A 21488-nucleotide genomic window follows, 5' to 3' on the forward strand; every position below is an offset into this window, starting at 1 on the left:
AGTAAGGTTGCGTAATAAAGGTTTGTGTTACACATAATTCAATACACATGTAAACTACTATTATAGATCGTAAATGAAGGTATTGGGTTTTTTTAAACCTGCTTGCGTTTAGCACGTTATAATATGTCTTATCTGTGTATAAAAGCGATGGAAATTGATGTCTAAGAAGTGCATTTATATGACAAACATTATCACCTTGACAACTCATTTTTTTTCGAATTCCAATTAAATGTTAAAAGTTTAGATTATCAAGAAAAAGGCGATAAATCATGCATTCCATGCCCCATTTGTTTTAAACCAAGCCGGATATCCATTTACAAAAGAACAATTACATATCAAGCATTAATGGAATAAAAAGAACCCCCGATTTTTAAAAAGATACTAGATACCAATGAAATACGCATGCTTAGTATATATAATTCAGTGCAGGGTATTTAAATACAACAAGGAAATCTTTTAAACACTTTGCAGAAGTCGCATGTAAACGTGCAATGCCATTCAATTCAATTAGCGGAGTTCTGGTCAATAAAGGATGAGGCTTCTTTTGTTTTCGCTACTCTTTTTTGGTACAGCTTTGGGGTCCCATTTCCGAGGAGGTATCTTTACATGGAAGAACCTTTCTGGAAATCAGGTATTTGAGGTTTAACAACTATTCTCACAAATATCTTCAGCATGTTAAGAATTTATGTTGATATTAATTTTGTTAGCAAACTGTAAAAGGGAGTGATAGATTCTTATATGCAATTGATTTTGCTTTCGGCTAAAAGAAACCTTACAGGGGCCCAACAGGGATAGGGAAAAACACAATAATGATTAAATTAAGAAGAAATCCATATTTTTTTCATGTTGACTATTTCTCAATAAACAAATGTATTTAAAATGAACTGACTGGTTAAATTTAAAGATATGAATATAAATAAACCAACACAACATAGTACCTATAAATATATTTAACTTTTATAATAGAGGTTGTGTAAAAAAAAAATCCTTTGCAAAAGTTTCTGACGCAACAGAATATGCGTAGAAACATATTTTCTTTTGTGTGACTTTGTAACCCGTGAAAGTCTCAAAATCAAGTTTTTTTAATAAATAAATAATGACTTATATAGCTTTCCTCTGAAGTAAAAAAGAACATGCATTTTTTTATTTGCATGGCATAATTCCAAAGAAAAACATTAACCGAAACTGAAATCTTCATTTAACAACCGAAAGTCAATCTTTTAAATTTCATAGCTAACTCAGAAATGCAATCATTGTTAACTTAACACTCTGAATTGACACAGGAAACGCTCGAGTGTTTTGCAAAACAAGGTAGAAATCTGCAAATGAAGTTTTTAAACAGACCTATATCATTTTTGATATAGGTCTCAAGTTAGCATAAATGATTTAAAAACGTGTTTATTAATAATTGAATTAATATAATAAAAATAACCTAGGTGTATACGTCTAGGTGTATTAAGCATATCAATTTAACCAAAAAAAAAAAAAAAAAAAATCGTCTTTCCTTTGACGAAAGTATGTATTCTGCTGAGAATCTTGGTTACTTTAGTTTTTTTTGTTGTTTCAAGATAAGGTTAACTTTTAAAACTAGGATCTCTGTTCATAATTTGAGATTGTTTCTAGTCTTCGTTCATCAATATGTTCTCATTGCACGCCCCCCCCCCCCCCTTCCTTAAAAAATCTATCATAATGTAGTTTTAATGTGTTTTTGTTCGTGAATATCCAAATTGTGAATAAAAATACAAAGTTTTATTCCCGAACATCTGATTTTACTACAGAATCGTTATTAATAAGAGACTTATGAACGTTTACGTTAGGATAATGTTTTTGAGAACTTAAAATTTCTTTGACGTAGATATTAATCAGTTTCTTTGTAGAAATCTATACTACTATATTAGAATAATAGATTCGATTTTTTGGGGCTTTTATACCGAGAAATTGGAAGAGTACTGTCTTTTGTTTTATATATTTTAAACATCAGTGGCACTTGAAAATTACCAATTTGTTTTTATTTTTTCTCAATCAAGCTTCGCTAATCAATAATTAACGAAAATTCTTGTAAAGAATCCGGAAATCATCCGTATTTTACAATCTTGCGCTTGCACATTTATTTACATATCACAGGAGGCTCTGTAGTTTATATTTCCACAATATCACATTTGCATGGATAAACTCAGAAACGAAATCACAAATAGGTGTAAATTTTCCTTGCAAATTTGTCATATATTCTGTTTATCAAAGGAAATACGGGAGATGACTTTTACATAATTAATACAGATTTTTTTATATGAAAAATTCGAGAGTTCCAAATGTCAACATGGTGTGTAAATTCGAAGCGAGAAATAAAAAGTTGGTAAAAAAGTGTTGAATTTTTCATTAATGTGAATTAAACTTTTAGATGAAAGGTATTTACTGCCTCAAAATGGTTTGTTATGAATAATTTAACTGTTATTTTCAATGCAGCTTCATTAATTTTCTCCAAAATCGTTTCGGAGCGACTCTGAAATATTTTGCTACAATACGGGATATGGGAGGCATTGTGGTGAAGGCCTGTCTCGAGACACAGATTATTCCAACTGAGCAGAATATAGTGAAATTAATAGCATTATTGTAGGCTTAAGCTTGGTTATGCAAATGTCAACAATACAGTGTGTCGATGTATATATTTCGTAAATAACCGATATAATATGCAATGTCAACCCGTGCACGCAAGGGTCAAAGTATAGTGTTTAGAATTTTAGTGACAAGGAATTTTAGTCAAAGCAAAAGAGTCATATTTCTCAAGCACGCCTAAGTGCACCTTACACCTTTACCAAACTGCCTAAATGATAACATTTCTACTTTAAATAGAAGATACACGATGTATTCCGGAAAATCAAATCTTTTGTTTAAATCCAAGTATCCTATTGCATTCATGGAGTGTCATATCATTCAGGCATTTTTATTAGCATATTATGTAATACGTTCAATCCTGATTAAAACGTTTCGGTTTCACAATTATAAGACCAAAAAGTGATATTCTAGACTGCTCAAAAAGCGCATTACCAAGAAATATAAAAGATATATTTATACAAGTCTGCTAATTTATTCTTCCCCACCGACTTCTAGATTTTCTATCATTATGGTGAGCCATAATTGTACCTTTGCCAATTTTTATTTTTTTGCTGTTTTAAGGTATATCAAATCTATGATAAACCTTTTCAAAAAAAGGCTAGTAAGCAACATATATTAGGTTAAACAGATTTAGAGCGGAGAGGGTTTTTGTGTTTTCGTGTTTCCTCGCCAACAATAAGCTAACCATAATTACAAAATAACATGTAAAATCAAAGAAATGAAAGACGAGGTTTTGAAAGAGTGAATTTGTAATTGTCCTGGATTTTCTCGAATATGCTTCCAAAATTTATGAGTTTGAATTAGTTGTTACAATCTATGTTAATTCGGCTTTTATGCAATTGTCTGATACTGTGTCTAAATTTTACTCAATCCCGGCCTTCATAATTGTAGAAAATTGACACATCGGTATATTAGGTAAAATAAGACCCCATGGAAATATTTTACAAATTACTACTAACCGGGAAAATCAAACAACTATATCAAGGTAGATAATTTTAATCATTAGATTTATTCAATTTTGTGATCCAAGGGAAAATCCACAAGTCGGACGGTATCCGTAATGAAAGTTTTATGAAAACACCGAAAACTCTAAAACTGCTGAATAACAAACAAAGTGAACATTTGTATACCGATAACAAACACAGGCACCTGACGTTAGAAATATTTTTTTTTACAATAAGATTCCAAGAACTTTGACAATAAAAAGATTTTGTCACGGTCGCAATTTTGATTTTTAAGACCGACTTATCTGACACGATTTTCTTCATTTGCGATTCATGCAAAATTAATAGATAAAAATAAATCCGTTCGCCACTTACTACTTTTTTGTGTAAACTCGTGCATCACCTACACGAATTACGATACAACCGTTCATTTCATTAAAAATCATACTCCGAAAATCAGAGACATATATAACAGAGATTGTCAACTCCGCCATTAGCGTGTAAATGTTACGGGACCAACCTTACTTTGAGAACTACACGTGCAACAGCAATCTTGTATAAGTCATTAAATTTGGACCTGATAGTGAACTTGAACATGAACCTGTAAATATTTTAAGCATGTTTTATTTATGAAATATTTACAAAAACTCTTTGTTTAGTTTTTAAATTACTTTTTAAAAACTTAATGACTTTTCAGAGAGTAATGGTAATGCATTACTTTACTCATGTAATGGTAATGTATTGCATTACTTCAAGAAAATTGAGTAATGGTAATTTAATGCCCTAATTCATGAAGTAATGGTATTGTAATGCATTATTTTACAATGTAATTCACCCCAAGCCTGATTCCAATTAAGCCGGAAAACATGAACATTAATATCTAACTTGGTTCTTCAATCGATAAGATTGTATATATTATATGATGTATAAGTCTTCCAAAATGTATAATCTATTATAGATTTTGCCTACAATGTATTGTTTAGAATTTAAATTCAGTTTAATCAACTAAAGAGCCAACGAACGATAAGGCAAATTCAGACTTGTTTTTATTTTCTTTGTACAAAATTCCTTTAGAGACGAACAGCAGTCATACCGCATGTAGACTGGAAGCCAATGAAACACCTCTTTAATTTGTAAAACATCTGTTCCGATTTTAACTTGCTTGCGCATGAAGTTTGGTAGTATTAAGGTAAAAGATTGTCAAAATAAAATTCACAACTTTTCAAAAATGGCACATTGCGTTTGGGAACTTTAATTTCGATTCAACCATCAACCTCTTCTATTGATTAATGAGCTCGTACACCCACTGAATCGTCAACGATGCTGTGGATTCAGTTTAGTAACTCATTTCACATTTCAACCCGAGCAAGAATATTTTCATCAATAAAACGCTTTGTTTATTTTCTAAATAGACTTTTGTTTATACACAGATGACTTAAAAAGATTTAATGCGTGTTTTTATAATACATATTTACTGAAAGGCATGAAAACTTTCTGCTCTATTTTCTTACGCGTAGACTCAATTCATGTGTTCTACGCGTGCCTTCCGGTTTGAGACTTTGGCTGAAAGTAAACCAATTATCGCATTGTAAGCATGTAAAAGAACCGTTGCCTTCTTAAACTGAAGCCTGGTTAAAACAAACCACAAATTATGTTACGCATATCACCTTTAAATTAAAAAAATCTGGATAAAATTATTCACGGATAAAATACATAAATAATATATATAAATAAACGAAGCGTTACTCACTGACCATACAATTTTTTACAAAAATTACAATGATTATTATTCGGCCGTTTATAAATATCATTGCATTATTTTCTCGCTATAATATACAAAAAGTCAAGACAAAACCACCGATAAATTTATTTAAGTTAAGATAAATATTTATAGATCATTAATGCAAATCAAGGTCTAGCTCTTTATGAATTTGTAACAACTTAGCATGTGGCAAACAAACCTTATACATTCATTTTTAGATTTTGCATGCATTCTACCTTAATGCCTTTGTAATGAATGATATTTTAAACATTTACACTTACATGTATGTCCCCAATGGGATCCAAGCAACTTTGTTGAAACATTACGGAATCTTTTATGAAATATTAACTCTATGAACCTAGTAACAATTTTGAATTCATAGATGATTAATATTGATTTGTTGCCTTCATAAAAAAAATCTTTGTTATGTATACATGTATATCCTACGGTAAGTTCCTACAGAAATTTGGCGTCTTAAATAAGAAGTATGTTAATTTTGATAAGCTGTTTTATACGTCGACCGAATAAATTTGTCAGACCTTTTTCTGTTAACAGACTTTCTTTTTAAAAAATACTGACTTGACTGTTATTTTCCTCCTCTTAAAGTTTGAAAAACGTGGACAAAAACCAGAACTATACCACAAAAGGGTTTAGAAATTTTGAGCCTTATAAGGTTTCTTAAATATGAATAATTAGCTTAAGGTTTCAAAATGGTTAAATCGAACTATGACTTTCATAATAAAGTTTCTCAGATATCGGAAACGGCAAAACCACCATACCCTTCAACAATATTTCGGCTCTAATGATGATTTTTGAAATAAATGAGTTAGGGGCATCGAAGATAATGTGAAATAGATTGAATTTTGGCTGATCATGAAGTTTTCAAATTAATATATCAATACTGAGAGAAAAAAAAATAGGAACGTATGTTTTTCTTGTAATTATTTAAAGCTTTCAGAAATTAAAACAATGTCTAGCTATTAAATGATATAAATAACAATCTATTCTGTTCGACAATTAGTTCTATAGAGTTCTGCAAAATTCTATTTCGAAAGCGAAACCAATTAATTCACTTCCTTGTTTTTGTAAATTGAAAGAGGAATTCGACCTTTAGTTGTACTCAGTAGATTACTGTACTAAGAAGATACAACTAATAAAATTCTTTCAAGATTTAATGATGATCGATGTGGGGTATAACGATCAGATATGTCGACAGCTAGGTTGGCATTATGATATAGATTAAGGCACTGTATGAACAGAAGACAATCAAGCTGCCCAAATATAATGTTTAAACCTGAAATACACGTTGATTGTTCTAAAAAACAAGACAGGTGATTTAGATATGTACTAGTAGAATTTTTATTCTATTCGATATATAACTAAAACAAGTTTAGTTTCAACAATATGTATTGATATTTTACACTAGCAAGTACATGTATTTGACATAATGTACAATAAGATTGGAAAACAAGCCAAAAGGCTTATACAATCACCCCTCTCTCAGATAAAAAAAAAATGAGAGGTTCAAATTACATAAAACAAGTTTCATTGTCATTGTTCTTGAATATTTTTACATCAGTTCTTGCAACAGTTCTTTACATGTTGACAATCTTTGGTCTGAACTTCTAATGGTAACTTTCTACACGCTTGCATTGCAATTTTGATCTTTACGCAAGTTCTATGGTCGATACAATGTCCTTGTCAGAAAGTATAATGTTTCACTGAGACATGCTGACTGACGTCTTTTATACTTGTTAGATCACCCGAACCCATCTCTATATTTTAAGATGTCCATGTTGCTCTGCTTTGAATTTGTTTTTTGTTTTATTAATTTTTGAGATGGTTGGCGGTTTGTCATTTTCATTTTTATAGCACCGCTCTGAATGATTATGAAATTCAAAAGAAAACCTCCTGTTTTTAAGAACAAGTTGTTTTAAAGTTGTTTTTCGAAACCGCTGTTTAAAGGGATCTTTGAAGAGATTATTCATTTGCATTTGCAAAGAGAAGGGTGTATTAAATCTGCAGGATAGAAAAAAAACAGGGGCCAAATTTTGGATAGCTTCTAGTGGTCCACCATAACCGAGTCTATCTGTGGAAGTTTTAATAAAATATACTATATAGATATCATCAGTGCCATTGGATATTTTTTCTTAGCTATTGTGGATAAAACAATAAATTAATTATCAGACAACGATTATAAATCATTAACTATCAACGAATAAGTTGAGGATTGGGGTACTGAAGAAATCTAAATTACGTTAACTCATACCATACACAATCAAACTTAATTCAATTCTGAATAGTGATTTGGTCTTATAAAGATATACATCTTTAACCTTGCGTCTAGCTTAAAGATGACATAAGATTATAAGCCCAAAGTTTAAAAAATGCTGAATGTATCAAATATTTAAAGTTCTTCAGTCTTTTGTTCGAATGAAGATGAGAGATTAACAACACGACATGCACATTCGGCATATTTTCTTGCACAACAAATTGCAAAACAACCAACTGAATGACTTTAAAAATTATTCAGTTAAGTTTCGAATTCTTGATAATAATAAGACTACCAAAATACTTTTGGAGACAATTCATTTCCTCAGTGATTAAAGAGAAAAAGGTTTGCTGCTAAAATAAATATGTGTTCATTGTTCAAAGTTTTGGGATGTTTAATTGCATGTAAATGTATAAACAGAGTAATCAAAGAAAAATGAAAATAAAAGTATGAATCGATGTAAACCAAAAAAGGACTCTAAAAATAAAATTCAATGCAACCTGTTTTTGCTATAGAAAAAGAAGAACAATATACTCTTATAAGATGTAAATGTATGTTAAACACTGAAAACTGCGGTAATATGATAGGTACAGTATTGAATATCATAATTATATATTGTTTTGTTACCAAGCATAGGACTCATTTGTCATTCTTTCTATAATTTCATAATTTTTGGTTTCTAAAAATATCTAGGTATAATTCATCTTTTGAATGAATATTTCAAAAGGTTACCGAAACTGGGCTTTAAATGTTTTGTTTCACACTAAAAACATGTCCTTACATAGATATTTGCAAATATTTTAAGTCTGTAAACCTCTGTATTTTTTATCTTTAAAACAAGCAATTGCCGTCATCACTGGGGAACACTTGGTATAGTACATTTTCTTAACAAATATCAAATGCAGACTATGTGAATTACGGCAATTCTTTTTAACTAAACATATTTGAAAGTCGGCTTGAAACTATTTACAAGTTTATTCACATCACTAAAGAAAAGTCACATTACATATTATGTTTAATCCATGTGCACCTCTGAATCTCCAACTCTATTCCTTACTCTATTCTACACCCATCTCCCTAATCCTTAAAGCTCATAATATATATACTATTCGGCTCCAATTGATGATTATCTTTAATCATTAGCTCCAATCTATTAATCAATTAGCTCCATTTCTACATCTATCTCTATAAAATTCTAATCATCTTGTCTGAACTACAACTTGACCTTGGCTCCCAAATCTACAAACAATAGCTCCCATAGCTCCAATAATTAAAAGCCCATAAAACTTGACCACTCTAGACATTAATCCATTCTTAATTACCCAAACACAGCTTGATCTGTCTGAACAGCGTATTCTCAAATCTGTAACTCTATATAAATCACTATTAACAAATACACTAAAATTTACCCCTCATCATTTGCACCATAATGAATCTACACAAAGAGTTACATTTGTAACATTTAATTGAATACATTAAATTACAGGATGTTTTTAGAAAAAAATATCCAGATTTTAGAAATGTTTACTGGGAGGAGAGACACGATTAAAAAGGCTAGATTTATAAAACAATAAATATTAGACTTATTGCTGCCAATGATATTACCAGTCAAGTCTGAACACAGCCACGACTGTTAAGATTATTCAACGGTCATACTATCTTGATAAACGAGTGAAATTAAAAAAAGGCAAAGTTCTCTGGAAATTTAAAAAGTCTCTATCAACAGATTAGGAATATGTTACTTTAATCAAGGAAGAAGCTAACAAAGTGAAGCCTCACTATGCATACCCCATATATAAGAGAAAAATGTTCACCAGAATTAACAATGAGATTACCCAGTTTACAATTACTGATCATATCTTCCTTGATATTTCACATTAAAGCTAAATATTTACATTCTACTCTGTTTTTCCATTAAATTCTGTGATATTTAAATTCCTCTAAATGAAACAACTAACCACTGCGTATGATTTTACATGTAATCTACATAAGTAGTTCCCAAACAGTGATTTCTGTGTTATCAGTTAAAACATATTTCATACATGTTTTAAAATAATTCAACAAAAAAGTTGATTTTATTGTTATAAGCAAAATTTTAAGAGCTATTTTCATGGATTATATTTTCATGCTAATCGATCTCAACTTGATAACCATTTTAAACCGGTTTTGTAAAACAGCTGTTCTTGCTTTTACTAATTTACTCCCTCTGTGATCTGCAATGTGTATCGATTTATCTAGGTAAATAATTGTTTTCAGAAGTAAGGGAATGTAAATATAAGCACTTAATGATTTATTTACCTATTTCATTTTTCGAAATTCCATAAAAGATCAGATACAAACCTAATACTATGACATAAAATATGTATTGTTCAAAATGGTACAATAATATCACATTATTTTTACCCACAAAGAGGGTGCAGAGGGTAATCTAACATCACCCTCCCTTTGTTTGCTCTGTTCAAAATTTAGGGACAATACATAAAAATGATAAAGAATTTTAAAAAAGGCATTACAATTTGAGAAATTTACCAAAACGCAGATGAGAAATCTTAATTTTCAAATGGATCATGACCAGAAACACAATATTCTTAGATACCTAATTTTTTGCTGATATATTAGAACATAATACAAAATTCTCATTCTAAAACCAAGATGGTGTGAATAAGAAGTACAAAAAATCTCAAAAAATCTTTAAACCAATCAAGATGGAGAATTGATTGAAACGGTACAAACTTTGAATTGCTAGGAATAAAACTTTTGGTGAACTAAAATGATATAACAAAATTAGATAACAGTGCAAAACCAGATGATATTAATTAAACAATAAAAAATATACAATGGTTAACTACTCTGGGTTTGAAGTCATTTAAAGAAATATCCGAATATCAGAGTTGTGGACATGGAATAACTCATGCCTCTTAACCGACATGTTGATGACATTAGACCATGTACAATAAAACCTTTTCCTAAAATAATATAGTGTTTTATTTTTCAAAAAGCCAGATATACATGTTACACCCTCACTGTAAAGTGATTTTGAACTTTCGTTTACTTTAGGTACAAGTTACCCACCGCATGTCCTGGAGAAATACTTATTATTCCCCGGTGTGTGATGATAGTTACAAAACCAACAGAACACAGAGAACGTTTGGCACTGTCAGTTGTTTTGAAGGTTGTAGTTTATACAGTTGGAGCAGTCCTTCAATAAAATCAATATGCACAGACTACAGCACATCGGAAGATTGGGCAACATATGAGGGAGAATTTAACGTCACTCTACCATCTAGTTCGACCTCGTACTTCATTGGGTGTGTATATTGCAACACGACATGTCAACATTTTCAAATGCAGTTATTTTACTTAACCGAGTGAGCAATTACAGGAACAGATGATGAAACAAATACCTATTCATTATCCACAGTTTTTTGTAGTGTCTAATATAATTGTTGTATATATTAATTTTAGGTATTCTTCGTGTTGTTGGATAAGTACCCTTCTGTTGAATTCTGACTCTAGTTGGACTATAGGAACGCGAATAGATCTTGCTTACAGACAGGATATTGGCCGTGTCAACACATCGCCCGTCACTGCCATGCAGCCTATTGTTCGACTACAGCGCGGATGCAGCCATAGCATCAAAATTCCAGGTAGATAACGATGAGCAACCCGAAAACTAATTATGAATTTGACTTAAATTGAAGGTTGATATCTTATTGTAAAAACTTATTTTTTAAAAATTTATTCTTAAAAGGAAAATGGCTGATTAATTATTTGTGTTATTCAATAACTTTAAATTTTATACCATGAAGAACACAGTAACTAAAGCTTAAACACTACTTTGCAACACCGAATTAATTGATGATTTTTTCAAACACGATGATTCTGTTTTATTGTCGATTTTTTCAAACACGATGATTCTGTTTTATTGAGAAACATCTTTGTTTTATTTAGTTGCTGATGATGATGGTGACGACATAAGATGTAGATGGGCAGTTAGTTCACCCACCGACGAGTGTGATGGGATTTGTGGTTCTCTCTTCGGGGCTGTTTTGCATCAGGTATGGTTTTGTGTTTTACTATAATTTGTCCTGAGCACAAGTACACTACCTATAGATACAATGCTAAATATTATTTGTGAGAATAGAAACAATGTTATTTGGTGGACGATATTTCTTTTTTTGTAACAGAGTATAGACTTTCTTTCTTGCGCTCGGTTTTTACTTGCTTTGATATGTGTACCTAACAACACAATAAGCCAACACAAAGACGTGTATTGCTTAATTTACTTACAAATGTACTTGAGTTGTACTGAAATTGAAATATTTTTTAGTTAATTTTAATAGGTAAAATAGTTATATAGGTAGTGGCATTCTATTTACAACACAATTCCATCCTTTCATAATTGTTTATAAAGAAACGCTCACTTCTGTGACATATAGGATGAAACAGGTAGCTTCAGTGACATGACATGTTGCATATTAATATCACTTAAAGTACAATGCTGCACAAAAAATGGAAACAGCAGACAAATTTTAAATCCACCTATATGATAATTTCTTATTTTATAAACCAGAGTACATGTACTCTGAACTACTCCGCTTCAACAAGTACCTCGGGATATTACGCTGTAGCCATTCAGATTGAAGATTTTGCCTCCTCCTCTTCTTCTACCCCATTGAGCAGCATCCCTCTCCAGTTCCTGGTCGAAATATTTGATTCAAATAGTGGGTGTGCCTCGGCACCTACATTCATTTCACCAACGCCGCCCAATGGAGGTTGTTATGAGGCAGTCCAAGGAGTGGCTCTCACTATCGAGATTCGCATCAGAACGGGAACTACCAGTCAACGGTAAGATAAACATTACAGGATGTATTCATAATTTGCTTCTGTGTTAGTATCAATTTGACGTACAGAGTTTGAGACGTTCCATTAATTACTTTACATTCCTTTATGCTAAGTTTTTGACTGAAAACTTTATTGCCGTTTTCTTCTACGGAAAAAAAAGAGAAAGGAAGAGAGAATGAATAAATCAAATTGATTTTCAGAATCGAAGAAGTCACCACGCAAACTCCAGTCGGCGTCACAAAGTCCAGTATCCAATCAATTTCATCGACCGATTATTACGTCATCCTGAGCTGGACACCAGCAAGCACTCAGCAGGGATCTTATATTATCTGTTTTACCGCAGAGGACAATTTGGGGTAAACTTTTAACATTTTCCACAACAGATATACGGTATTGTGCAGTTACTGTACACCCACCGTTCTATTGTATTTTGTGTCCTCTTTTAGCCACAAACAGAGATAACTATTTTAGGTATGACATCCAATTTCAGATTAACCACAGAGTCCAGATGCATCACGTGGAATGCCGTCCGTAAGTAGTCTTATACAATGACAAAATGACATTTTTATTCCTTTAATCCTATTTTGTGTTTCATGAATGGTTACTAAATGTTTGCCTGTAAATACCAGGTTCGAGTACACTCCCGACAATCGTATCAGGTACTCAGCATCCAACAGGTCTTGTGTACGGGGACAATAGAAATTGGTCTGTTCAGTATTCAAATTACGTAAGTGTTCTAAAAATTTAATTGAAACTTAAACATTCTATTATGATATGTAATTGTTATACCCGTACGTTATATATGTTTTAGCTTCCTGGTAATTATTACACACAAACCTTTAACAAGTTATAAATAGTTTGAACCAGTTGCTGAAATAGGTTATGATAGCCCCTATGGAACATAATGTCTCAGATGGAATATTGCTTTAGTATTATATTAATTTTTTTCGTTATCCCAATACTGTTTGTAAAACATATTTTTTTATCAATGCAATGAGTCCGACTTTAATTGTGTGAATGAGTTAACAAAGATACTAAATATGTACATTATTTATTGTGATATATTTAAATAAATAAATTACAATTTTTATACACCATTCATGTACTTGAAAAAGATATCAAAATATGCCTACATATCAAAGTTTTCCAATACTGATTGTGTTTTTGAACAATACTGTGGTTATCATTCACAGTACATAACTTTGTCCATACTGTCAAGTTTCTAACTCAATACAGAGTAAAGAATTTAAATTTTTTTGGTCAGTTTGTGCGTCCCTCAACATCAACTTATATTCGAGTTTACCAATCCAATGGTGTTCTCATGGAGTCCATTGACGCTATGTCATCAGCTGTTGTTTACCCACAATCCACAAGCGGAAGACAATTGTCCTTTACGACTTCCTACAACTATCAAAGAGGCATTACTTATAATATACGGTTCGATGAAGGTATAACCAAAAACAAGTATTTGAGTATAACAAAACTCTCGTTCACTTTTTATTTTCTGTTTCAATCTGATTTACATCAATCTGATATTGCCCAAAATCTACATGAACACTTCTTAAATTCTTCATAGTGTGACATTTTTGAATTTTAACACATTTTGTAATTTTGATACCAAAAAAAACCATATGATGAAATAGATGTTATCTTTTGTTTTTAACAATTCTTTTAGGTATAGCCAATAAAGAACTTGGCTGTAGCGTGAAGTCGCCAGCAATTACCAGTACAACATTTTGGACGTTCTCGATATGTAAGATGCAATATGTGTTTCAAGCGATTAAAACTGATTACGAGATACAAACCTAATTGTAAATACAGCTGTTTCCAAAATGTATTTTCTAGCGAACCAAATTACTTATTTTAAAATTTTGTTAACTAGACGTTGTTTTGAATACACTAGATTACAAGAGTACAAAATTTCAGATTTGACGCGTGAAAAAAACGAGTTTATTTTCGCTGCCAAAGATTATGTATCGGATTTTAAATAGCGAAAATTTATGTTTTATCAAGACAACCTTAACTGCAATTTCGTATGTTTTTACTCAAATATAAGCTGTTTCGATAGAACAAAAAAAAAAACACAAACAAATGTTGTTTGTTCACATGTTTTTTTAGAGTGTTATTTCCTCTATAATACTTTTGCAGACTTTGTTCGCTGCAGTGATCATCCGTGTATAAACAGTACATCGTGCACTGATTTGGTAGGAGATTACTTCTGTTATTGTCAGCAAGGGTTCACTGACAAGAACTGCAGCACTAGTGAGTTGTTCAATGTTTTTCCCCTCAAAAGTTCCTTGTTTTAGTATGAAATTATTTACCGAGTCTAAAATTTAAAACAAAAACTTTCTTCAAGTAAGTATGTGCCTGTATTACACATTTTATAATTGTAAATTCTTAAAAAAACCACAATCTGTATGACAGAAATGAAAATGTTTATAAGTTTCGTCTTAATGACAGAAAACCGTATTAATATGCATTATATTTGTATTTGATATACCGGTAAATGAAATCGAATACATTGCACAGATATATAAGCAAACATTCTATGTGTTTAAAATGGCTTGGTGGTTAGAATACTTATCAAATATACCTTCAACTTTAGATAGATTTTTCTCAGTGTAGGGAAAAATCTTATCTATTTAGATGATTTTTTTTCCTTTATCTGTGTGCAAAGATATTCTATTCAAGAATATTTTGAAAATAGTAGAGACAATTAAGCTTTCTGAAAATAGGTATTTACAATTTTGATAAGTGACATAGGTTAAGATTTAAACGCGTCTCCCTGTTTGGATACATGTAAATCCGGTTAAGCGAAAAGGTGAAAAACATGGAATAATTGCTGTTAACGTTTTTAATTTATTATATTCTGTACAGTATTTTAATGATATTGATTGTGATGATAATTCAATAAGTGAGCGTTGATTGGATTTAGTGTATTTCTAGATTAAGGTATTTTATACATAAAGTGCATGTAAGACCAATGTTCCTAAAAAAAACCTGCATGTCAATAGACTGCCCAACCATATATCATTTGTAACAATATTGCACGACACCAGCAATTGCAAGTAAGACTGCTTAACAAATTGTTTCGCTCTACACTTGGAAAAATCACCTGATTTTTTTTTTATTTTAGATATCAATGAATGCGCTTCTAATCCATGTCAAAATTCTGGGACCTGCTTAGACGGAATCAACTCATTCTCTTGTAGGTGTGACTTGGACCATTATGGACCTCTATGCGAAAACCGTATGTAAAATACCCTATGTTTCTTGGCAAAAAAGATTTCGTTTTTAACCAAAAAAATCATACAAAAGAAACAAAAAGTCAAATGTTATAAAATTTTCAATTGTTTTCTGGAATACTATTTACTGAATAACTGCTTTTGAAACAAACGAATCACATTGACAAATTGAAAGTCAAATATTTTAGAATCTAAATTTGTTTTCTAGGTTACACCAGATGTAGCGACACTCCTTGTCAAAATGGAGCCACGTGTTCTGACGTCATAGGTGGATACCGGTGTCAATGTCCCCTTGGATATAGTGACTTCAATTGTTCTACTGGTAACAATATATTTCGTAGAGAAAGGCAACGACATCTACAATTAAATGTTGCAAAAAAAAAAAAGCTCACAAAAAGAAGAATTTTGATATTAAGACGAAAACAAATTAAAAAAGAAAAGAAACAAAACCAAAAAATGTCTAATACAGTAACAGTTTGAATTCTAGGTGATCAGCTTAGGTTGATCGATTATCATAGTTTCTGTTATTGAAGTAAACTCAATTCCTACGTCTTCAAAGCTAACATGTGGATAGAAATATGTATTTATTAACATGCACACGTATGAATTGAATCTATAGATAATTTTGGGTTTACAAAATTTGATATCAAATGAACTGAAAACTTCTTTGTTTAATAAATACAAGTTCAAGTTAGGTTTTCTGATTACTTTTTGTCCGGCGTTCGTCTGTCTGGGGGTCTCTCCTTACGTCTGTAAACACATTTTTAACTTCTTCTAACTAACCACCTGGTTAATTTTAACTCATCTTGGCATAAAGCATTCAAAAGTAAAAGGAATTCAAATTTGTTAAAACGATGGACCATGGTTGTTTGCTGGGGAAATAATTTTGTGTTATTGATTTTTTTTTTCATTTTCTTCAAAATCATATTATCAAAAACCATATACATTCGGCCTTAAAAGCTTATAGCGGGAAAGCACCCTGAGTAAGTGTAGACTCAAGAAAGTTCAAATAGTTATCTCTGGAGGAAGGATGGAGCCATAAAGGTAGGTTAATTTTACATAGAAATAAAAAGTGGAAAATCTTTGAAAATTTTCCTCACAAAAACATTTGGCAAGAAAAGCTTTTTTGTGGAAGCATCCCCAGGCATTGTAAATTTAAGTTTGTTTATATCATATAAACGGGGTTAGGGTTGGGCCACGATAGGGGTACAGGTAAATTTTTACGTAAAAATACAACTTCTTTTAAACAAGAGACCCATGGACCACATCACGCTTACCTGAACAAAAGTTTCTTGTCTCATTTTATTGCAGATTTTAAATATTTCCCAATATAACTTTGAATTAAACTTTGAACCCCCTGTGGGCCCCCGTAATAGTATATCGTCACAATTCAAACAATTTAGAATCTAATCTACTTTTTCTTAGATTTCTTGCATAATAATCTCACTAGTTGTAGAATTGTAGTTATTGAGAAGAAGATTTTCCCCATATATTTCAATTTTTATTTTGGACCCCTCTTTTTGGACTCAGGATTAATTTGGGGTTCATGATTTAACAATTTAGAATCTACGTTTTTGGAAGATGCTTGCTTAGTTTTCTCTGTAATTTTAGCATCGAGTTAATGAGACGATATTTAAACATTTTCCCTCATATACTTCTATCCTAAACTTTAAACCCCTTTTGGGACCCCAGTATTATTTCGGGGGTCACGATTTCAGAATCAACATTATGTAAAGTCGCTTGCATAGTATTCTCAAAATATTGTAGCACTGAACCTCTTAGGAAAAAGATTTTCAAATATATTCTCCTTTTATATCCGTGTTAAACTTTGAACACCTCTCTGGGCCCCAGTATTAGTTCGGTAGTCACGGTTTTAACAATTTAGAATCTAAGTTTTTTGGAGATGCTTGCTTAGTTATCTTAAAAATCTAATCGTTGTAGTTCTTGAGAAGAAGATTTTTTAAAATGTTCCCGATATTTCTATGTTAAAATTTGAATCCCTCTTTAGGCCCTAGTTTAAGATCGGAGGTCACGCATTTCACAATTTGAAATCGATGAATAAATTATTTGTAATTGCTTGCATAGTAATTTCACATATCGTAACATTGTAGTTCTTGAGGAGATTTTCAATTTTTTTCCCATATATATTTCTTTGTCAAACTTTGAAACCCTCGTTTGGCCCCACTCTCAGTCCGGGGGTCACGATTTTAACAATTTAAATTTTCACTATATATACAAGCTTTGGTGTAAATTTTTGGCTTCTTGCTGTAGTAGTTCTTGAGAAAAACATATTTTAGACACATTCACTATTATTCCCCTTTTTAAAAGGGTTTTGGTATTCACTTGAGCTGGATGGAAGCATCCTCAGGTAGTGTAGGCAAATCATAATACCCATGGTTGGTTGAGGATTCAACTAGGGTTTGAGTTTTGACTTATGAATAACTGAAAAAAAAAATTTGATCTGCTTCTTATCAACCTTGGGTCAGAAACGCTGAAACCTGAGTGAAAGTTTGTTTCAGATAGAACAACCAAGGGTTAGATGTTTACCAAATATAAATATGTGCAGAAAAATTTGAATAATCTTTTAGAACAAGACATAAATGTACTCTTTTTTATTGTCAAGATAATTTGAATTTGAACCATGAAGTTGATTTGATCAAATTCATAGCTTATGTTACTCAGATGAACGATGTCGCCCTTAAGCTAAGGCCTTTTGTTTTTGTTGTTAATTAAACTAATTAGGTTTTGCTTTGGTGAAGAAGTGTCCAGTTTTTTAATTGATGCATGTAATATATATATATCTTGGTTTAATAACTGTCTTTTATAAAAGAAATAATAAAATAATTTTCCTTTCAATAGATATTAATGAATGCGCTTCCAATCCATGTCAAAATTCTGGGAACTGCACAGACGGCATAAATTCATTCTCTTGTACGTGTGACGTGGACCACTATGGAACTCGATGCGAAAACCGTATGTATAATACCCTATGTTTCGTGGTATATTTCAGAACAGGAAAACGATTTTGTTTTTAAACCAAAAAAATCATACAAAAGAAACAAAAAGTCAAATGTTATAAAATTTTCAATTGTTTTTCTAGGTTACACCAGATGTAGGGACGCTCCCTGTCAAAATGGTGCCACATGTTCTGACATCATAGGTGGATACCGGTGTTTCTGTCCTATGGGATATAGTGACGTCAACTGTTCTACAGGTGGGTGTCTAGTTTAAATAAATGACAAATACTATATCAACAATCAATGTCAGAAATAAATTTAAATAATTTTATTTATGACCTATGTTACATGGCATTTTTTGAAAATATGGGGAATTTGATAATGATAAACTGCACACAAATAGACATACATCTGATGTCCTATATAAAAGTAAAAATAAGTAGGAATTACATCAAAAAAAATTGAGATGTGACATTAAATATTCTACTTTTAGGCAAAAGTTGGAGTCAATTTTATCTTGACTTCTATGAAATAAAAGCTAGATATGCCCAAAAAAAAGTAATTTATTTCTTTATAGATATAAATGAATGCATTTCCAATCCATGCCAAAATTCCGGGACATGTGTAGATGGCATCAACTCATTCTCTTGTTTGTGTGATATGGACCATTATGGACCTCAATGTGAAAACCGTACGTAGAGAAGCCTATGTTTTACTGTCTTACGGTTAATAACAACTGTTTAAAGCAATTCATCACAACCAGGTAGTGGGGAGCATATAGTTAAAAGAGTGACCCTGATAATTTTGTTGTGGTTTTCCAGGTTACACAAGATGTAGAGATGCTCCGTGCAAAAACAATGCCACGTGTTCTGACGTCATAGGTGGATACTGGTGTCTCTGTCCTATGGGATATAGTGACGTCAACTGTTCTACTGGTATGTACTCAAAATATTGGTACATACTTAAAGAAAGAATTTACAATTTGTCACAACTCAAAAAACAACTGCGACAAGAAAAAAAATAACGAAAACAAATTGCTATACCAGTAAAACATTTTAAAAAACCTTATAAACGATAGAAGTCTTAGCGGTCGGCTCAGGTTGATTGATAGTTTCGGCTGTCTTAAATTTTTCTATTTGAGACAATCCAAAAATATTTCCATCCATATTCATCTTCATTATAATACCATCCGTTTATTTTTTTAATTTCTTTATCCACCGATCTGATAGTGTTAAGTGTCTTTACATCTTCAGTTAGAAAATATTTAAGAAATAAACAACGTTATTATGTGAACATGGCGTTATGAAAAGCAATTGCTCTGTTGGCATATTCCATGATGCGCGCTAGCGCATCATGGAAAATATGCCAGCAGAGCAGTTGCTATTCATAACGCCATGTTCACTAAATAATCGTTGTTTATTACTTATATTTGCATTTTACCACTCGCAAATACCTTGTATTAGCCTAGACCTTGACATTTAGCTATTATCAAAAGTAAACATTCAGACTGTAATGTATCTTTTTAATTTACATAGAATCAGTGATATGTTATAACAGAAATTCCTTTAAAATGTTATCAAAAACATGTTTTAATATTACATGTAAATACGTCAATTTTAATGGAGTTGGAGAAAAACACATGATGTATCGTATAGTGGTTTAAATCTATAACGTCATGGAAAAGTATATATAACGTTACACCTTTATGACGTCATAGTATACTGACAGAGCAATTGCGATTATAGAGAAATAATTGCAGCTCCTCCGTATGGGCTTACAGTGGTAAAGAACAATGGATATGCAAATATACACATGTACATCGTTTTTCTCAGACATTGATGAATGCACTTCCGATCCATGTCTAAATTCTTGGACTTTTTATTTTAAAAATCTTATCGACCCTTACATTAGTTTTAGACCAGTAAAGCATTATGTTAAAAAATTATTGATCGCATTATTAGTCTTTTATTACTTAAGCATCCTAATCTTGTTATAAACCACCTTTAAACATGACCCAACACACGTTCTTTATATACTACGATCCATCGTAATCGTCATCGTCAAAAGATTGTGGTGATAACACGTAACTTCGTGTTAAATAGAATGGCATCCTAATTAAATCATGTTTATATTAGAAAAAGTTTTCTACAGTTTTTAAATTTATTTTAATGGAATAATTGGGATCAAGTTCCTTCATTTTTGTTCCAAGTGCGCAATTTGCAACAGACGTATCTCTTGTAGTTGTGTAAATGTAATCTTTCACAATCTTGACGTAAGCTACTTCTATTAAAGTTTTCCTATATATTATCCCACGCCACGAAAAATATAGTTTATTTCTTTATAGATATAAATGAATGCATTTCCAATCCTTGCCAAAATTCCGGGACCTGCATTGATGGCATCAACTCATTCTCTTGTTTGTGTGACATGGACCATTTTGGACCTCTATGCAAAAACCGTACGTAGAAAAGCCTATGTTAACTGTCTTACGGTAAATAAAAACTGTTTAAAGCAATTCATCATAACCAGGACGTTAGGAGCCAAAATTCGAGAGAATGACCCTGATAATTCTGTTGTGGTTTTCCAGGCTACACAAGATGTAGAGATGCTCCATGCGAAAACAACGCCACGTGTTCTGACGTCATAGGTGGATACCGGTGTCTCTGTCCTATGGGATATAGTGACGTCAACTGTTCCACTGGTATGTACTCAAAAAGTTGGTACATACGTAGATAAAGAATTAACAATTTGTCACAACTCAAAAAACAACAATGACAAAAAAAAAAAGAATAACAAAAACGATACAAATTGCTATACTAGTAAAACATAAAAACCTTACAATCAATATTT

The 21488-nt window shown here is 31.6% G+C and overlaps 1 protein-coding gene across 8 annotated transcripts in view; it reads left to right on the forward strand.

Annotated features, from left to right (window-relative positions):
* The first annotated feature begins 447 nt into the window (after nt 1-447).
* Nucleotides 448-21488, forward strand: part of LOC128175386 (uncharacterized) — a 58738-nt gene continuing 37697 nt past the window's right edge. For all 8 annotated transcript variants that reach the window (XR_008242679.1, XM_052840960.1, XM_052841009.1 and 5 more), the window contains exons 1-19: nt 448-631; nt 10649-10899; nt 11057-11238; nt 11543-11649; nt 12165-12439; nt 12637-12792; nt 12927-12967; nt 13066-13163; nt 13701-13884; nt 14112-14189; nt 14585-14698; nt 15573-15686; nt 15890-16003; nt 18541-18654; nt 18782-18895; nt 19216-19329; nt 19460-19573; nt 20983-21096; nt 21226-21339. Coding sequence is in view for 7 of the 8 variants with exons in the window: in XM_052840960.1 (XP_052696920.1) it covers nt 533-631; nt 10649-10899; nt 11057-11238; nt 11543-11649; nt 12165-12439; nt 12637-12792; nt 12927-12967; nt 13066-13163; nt 13701-13884; nt 14112-14189; nt 14585-14698; nt 15573-15686; nt 15890-16003; nt 18541-18654; nt 18782-18895; nt 19216-19329; nt 19460-19573; nt 20983-21096; nt 21226-21339 (2497 nt within the window). In the remaining variant the exon portion in view is untranslated. The remainder of the gene's footprint in view (nt 632-10648; nt 10900-11056; nt 11239-11542; nt 11650-12164; nt 12440-12636; nt 12793-12926; nt 12968-13065; nt 13164-13700; nt 13885-14111; nt 14190-14584; nt 14699-15572; nt 15687-15889; nt 16004-18540; nt 18655-18781; nt 18896-19215; nt 19330-19459; nt 19574-20982; nt 21097-21225; nt 21340-21488) is intronic.

The sequence above is a fragment of the Crassostrea angulata genome, chromosome 1, assembly GCF_025612915.1.
Source record: "Crassostrea angulata isolate pt1a10 chromosome 1, ASM2561291v2, whole genome shotgun sequence".
Lineage (NCBI taxonomy): Eukaryota > Metazoa > Mollusca > Bivalvia > Ostreida > Ostreidae > Magallana > Magallana angulata.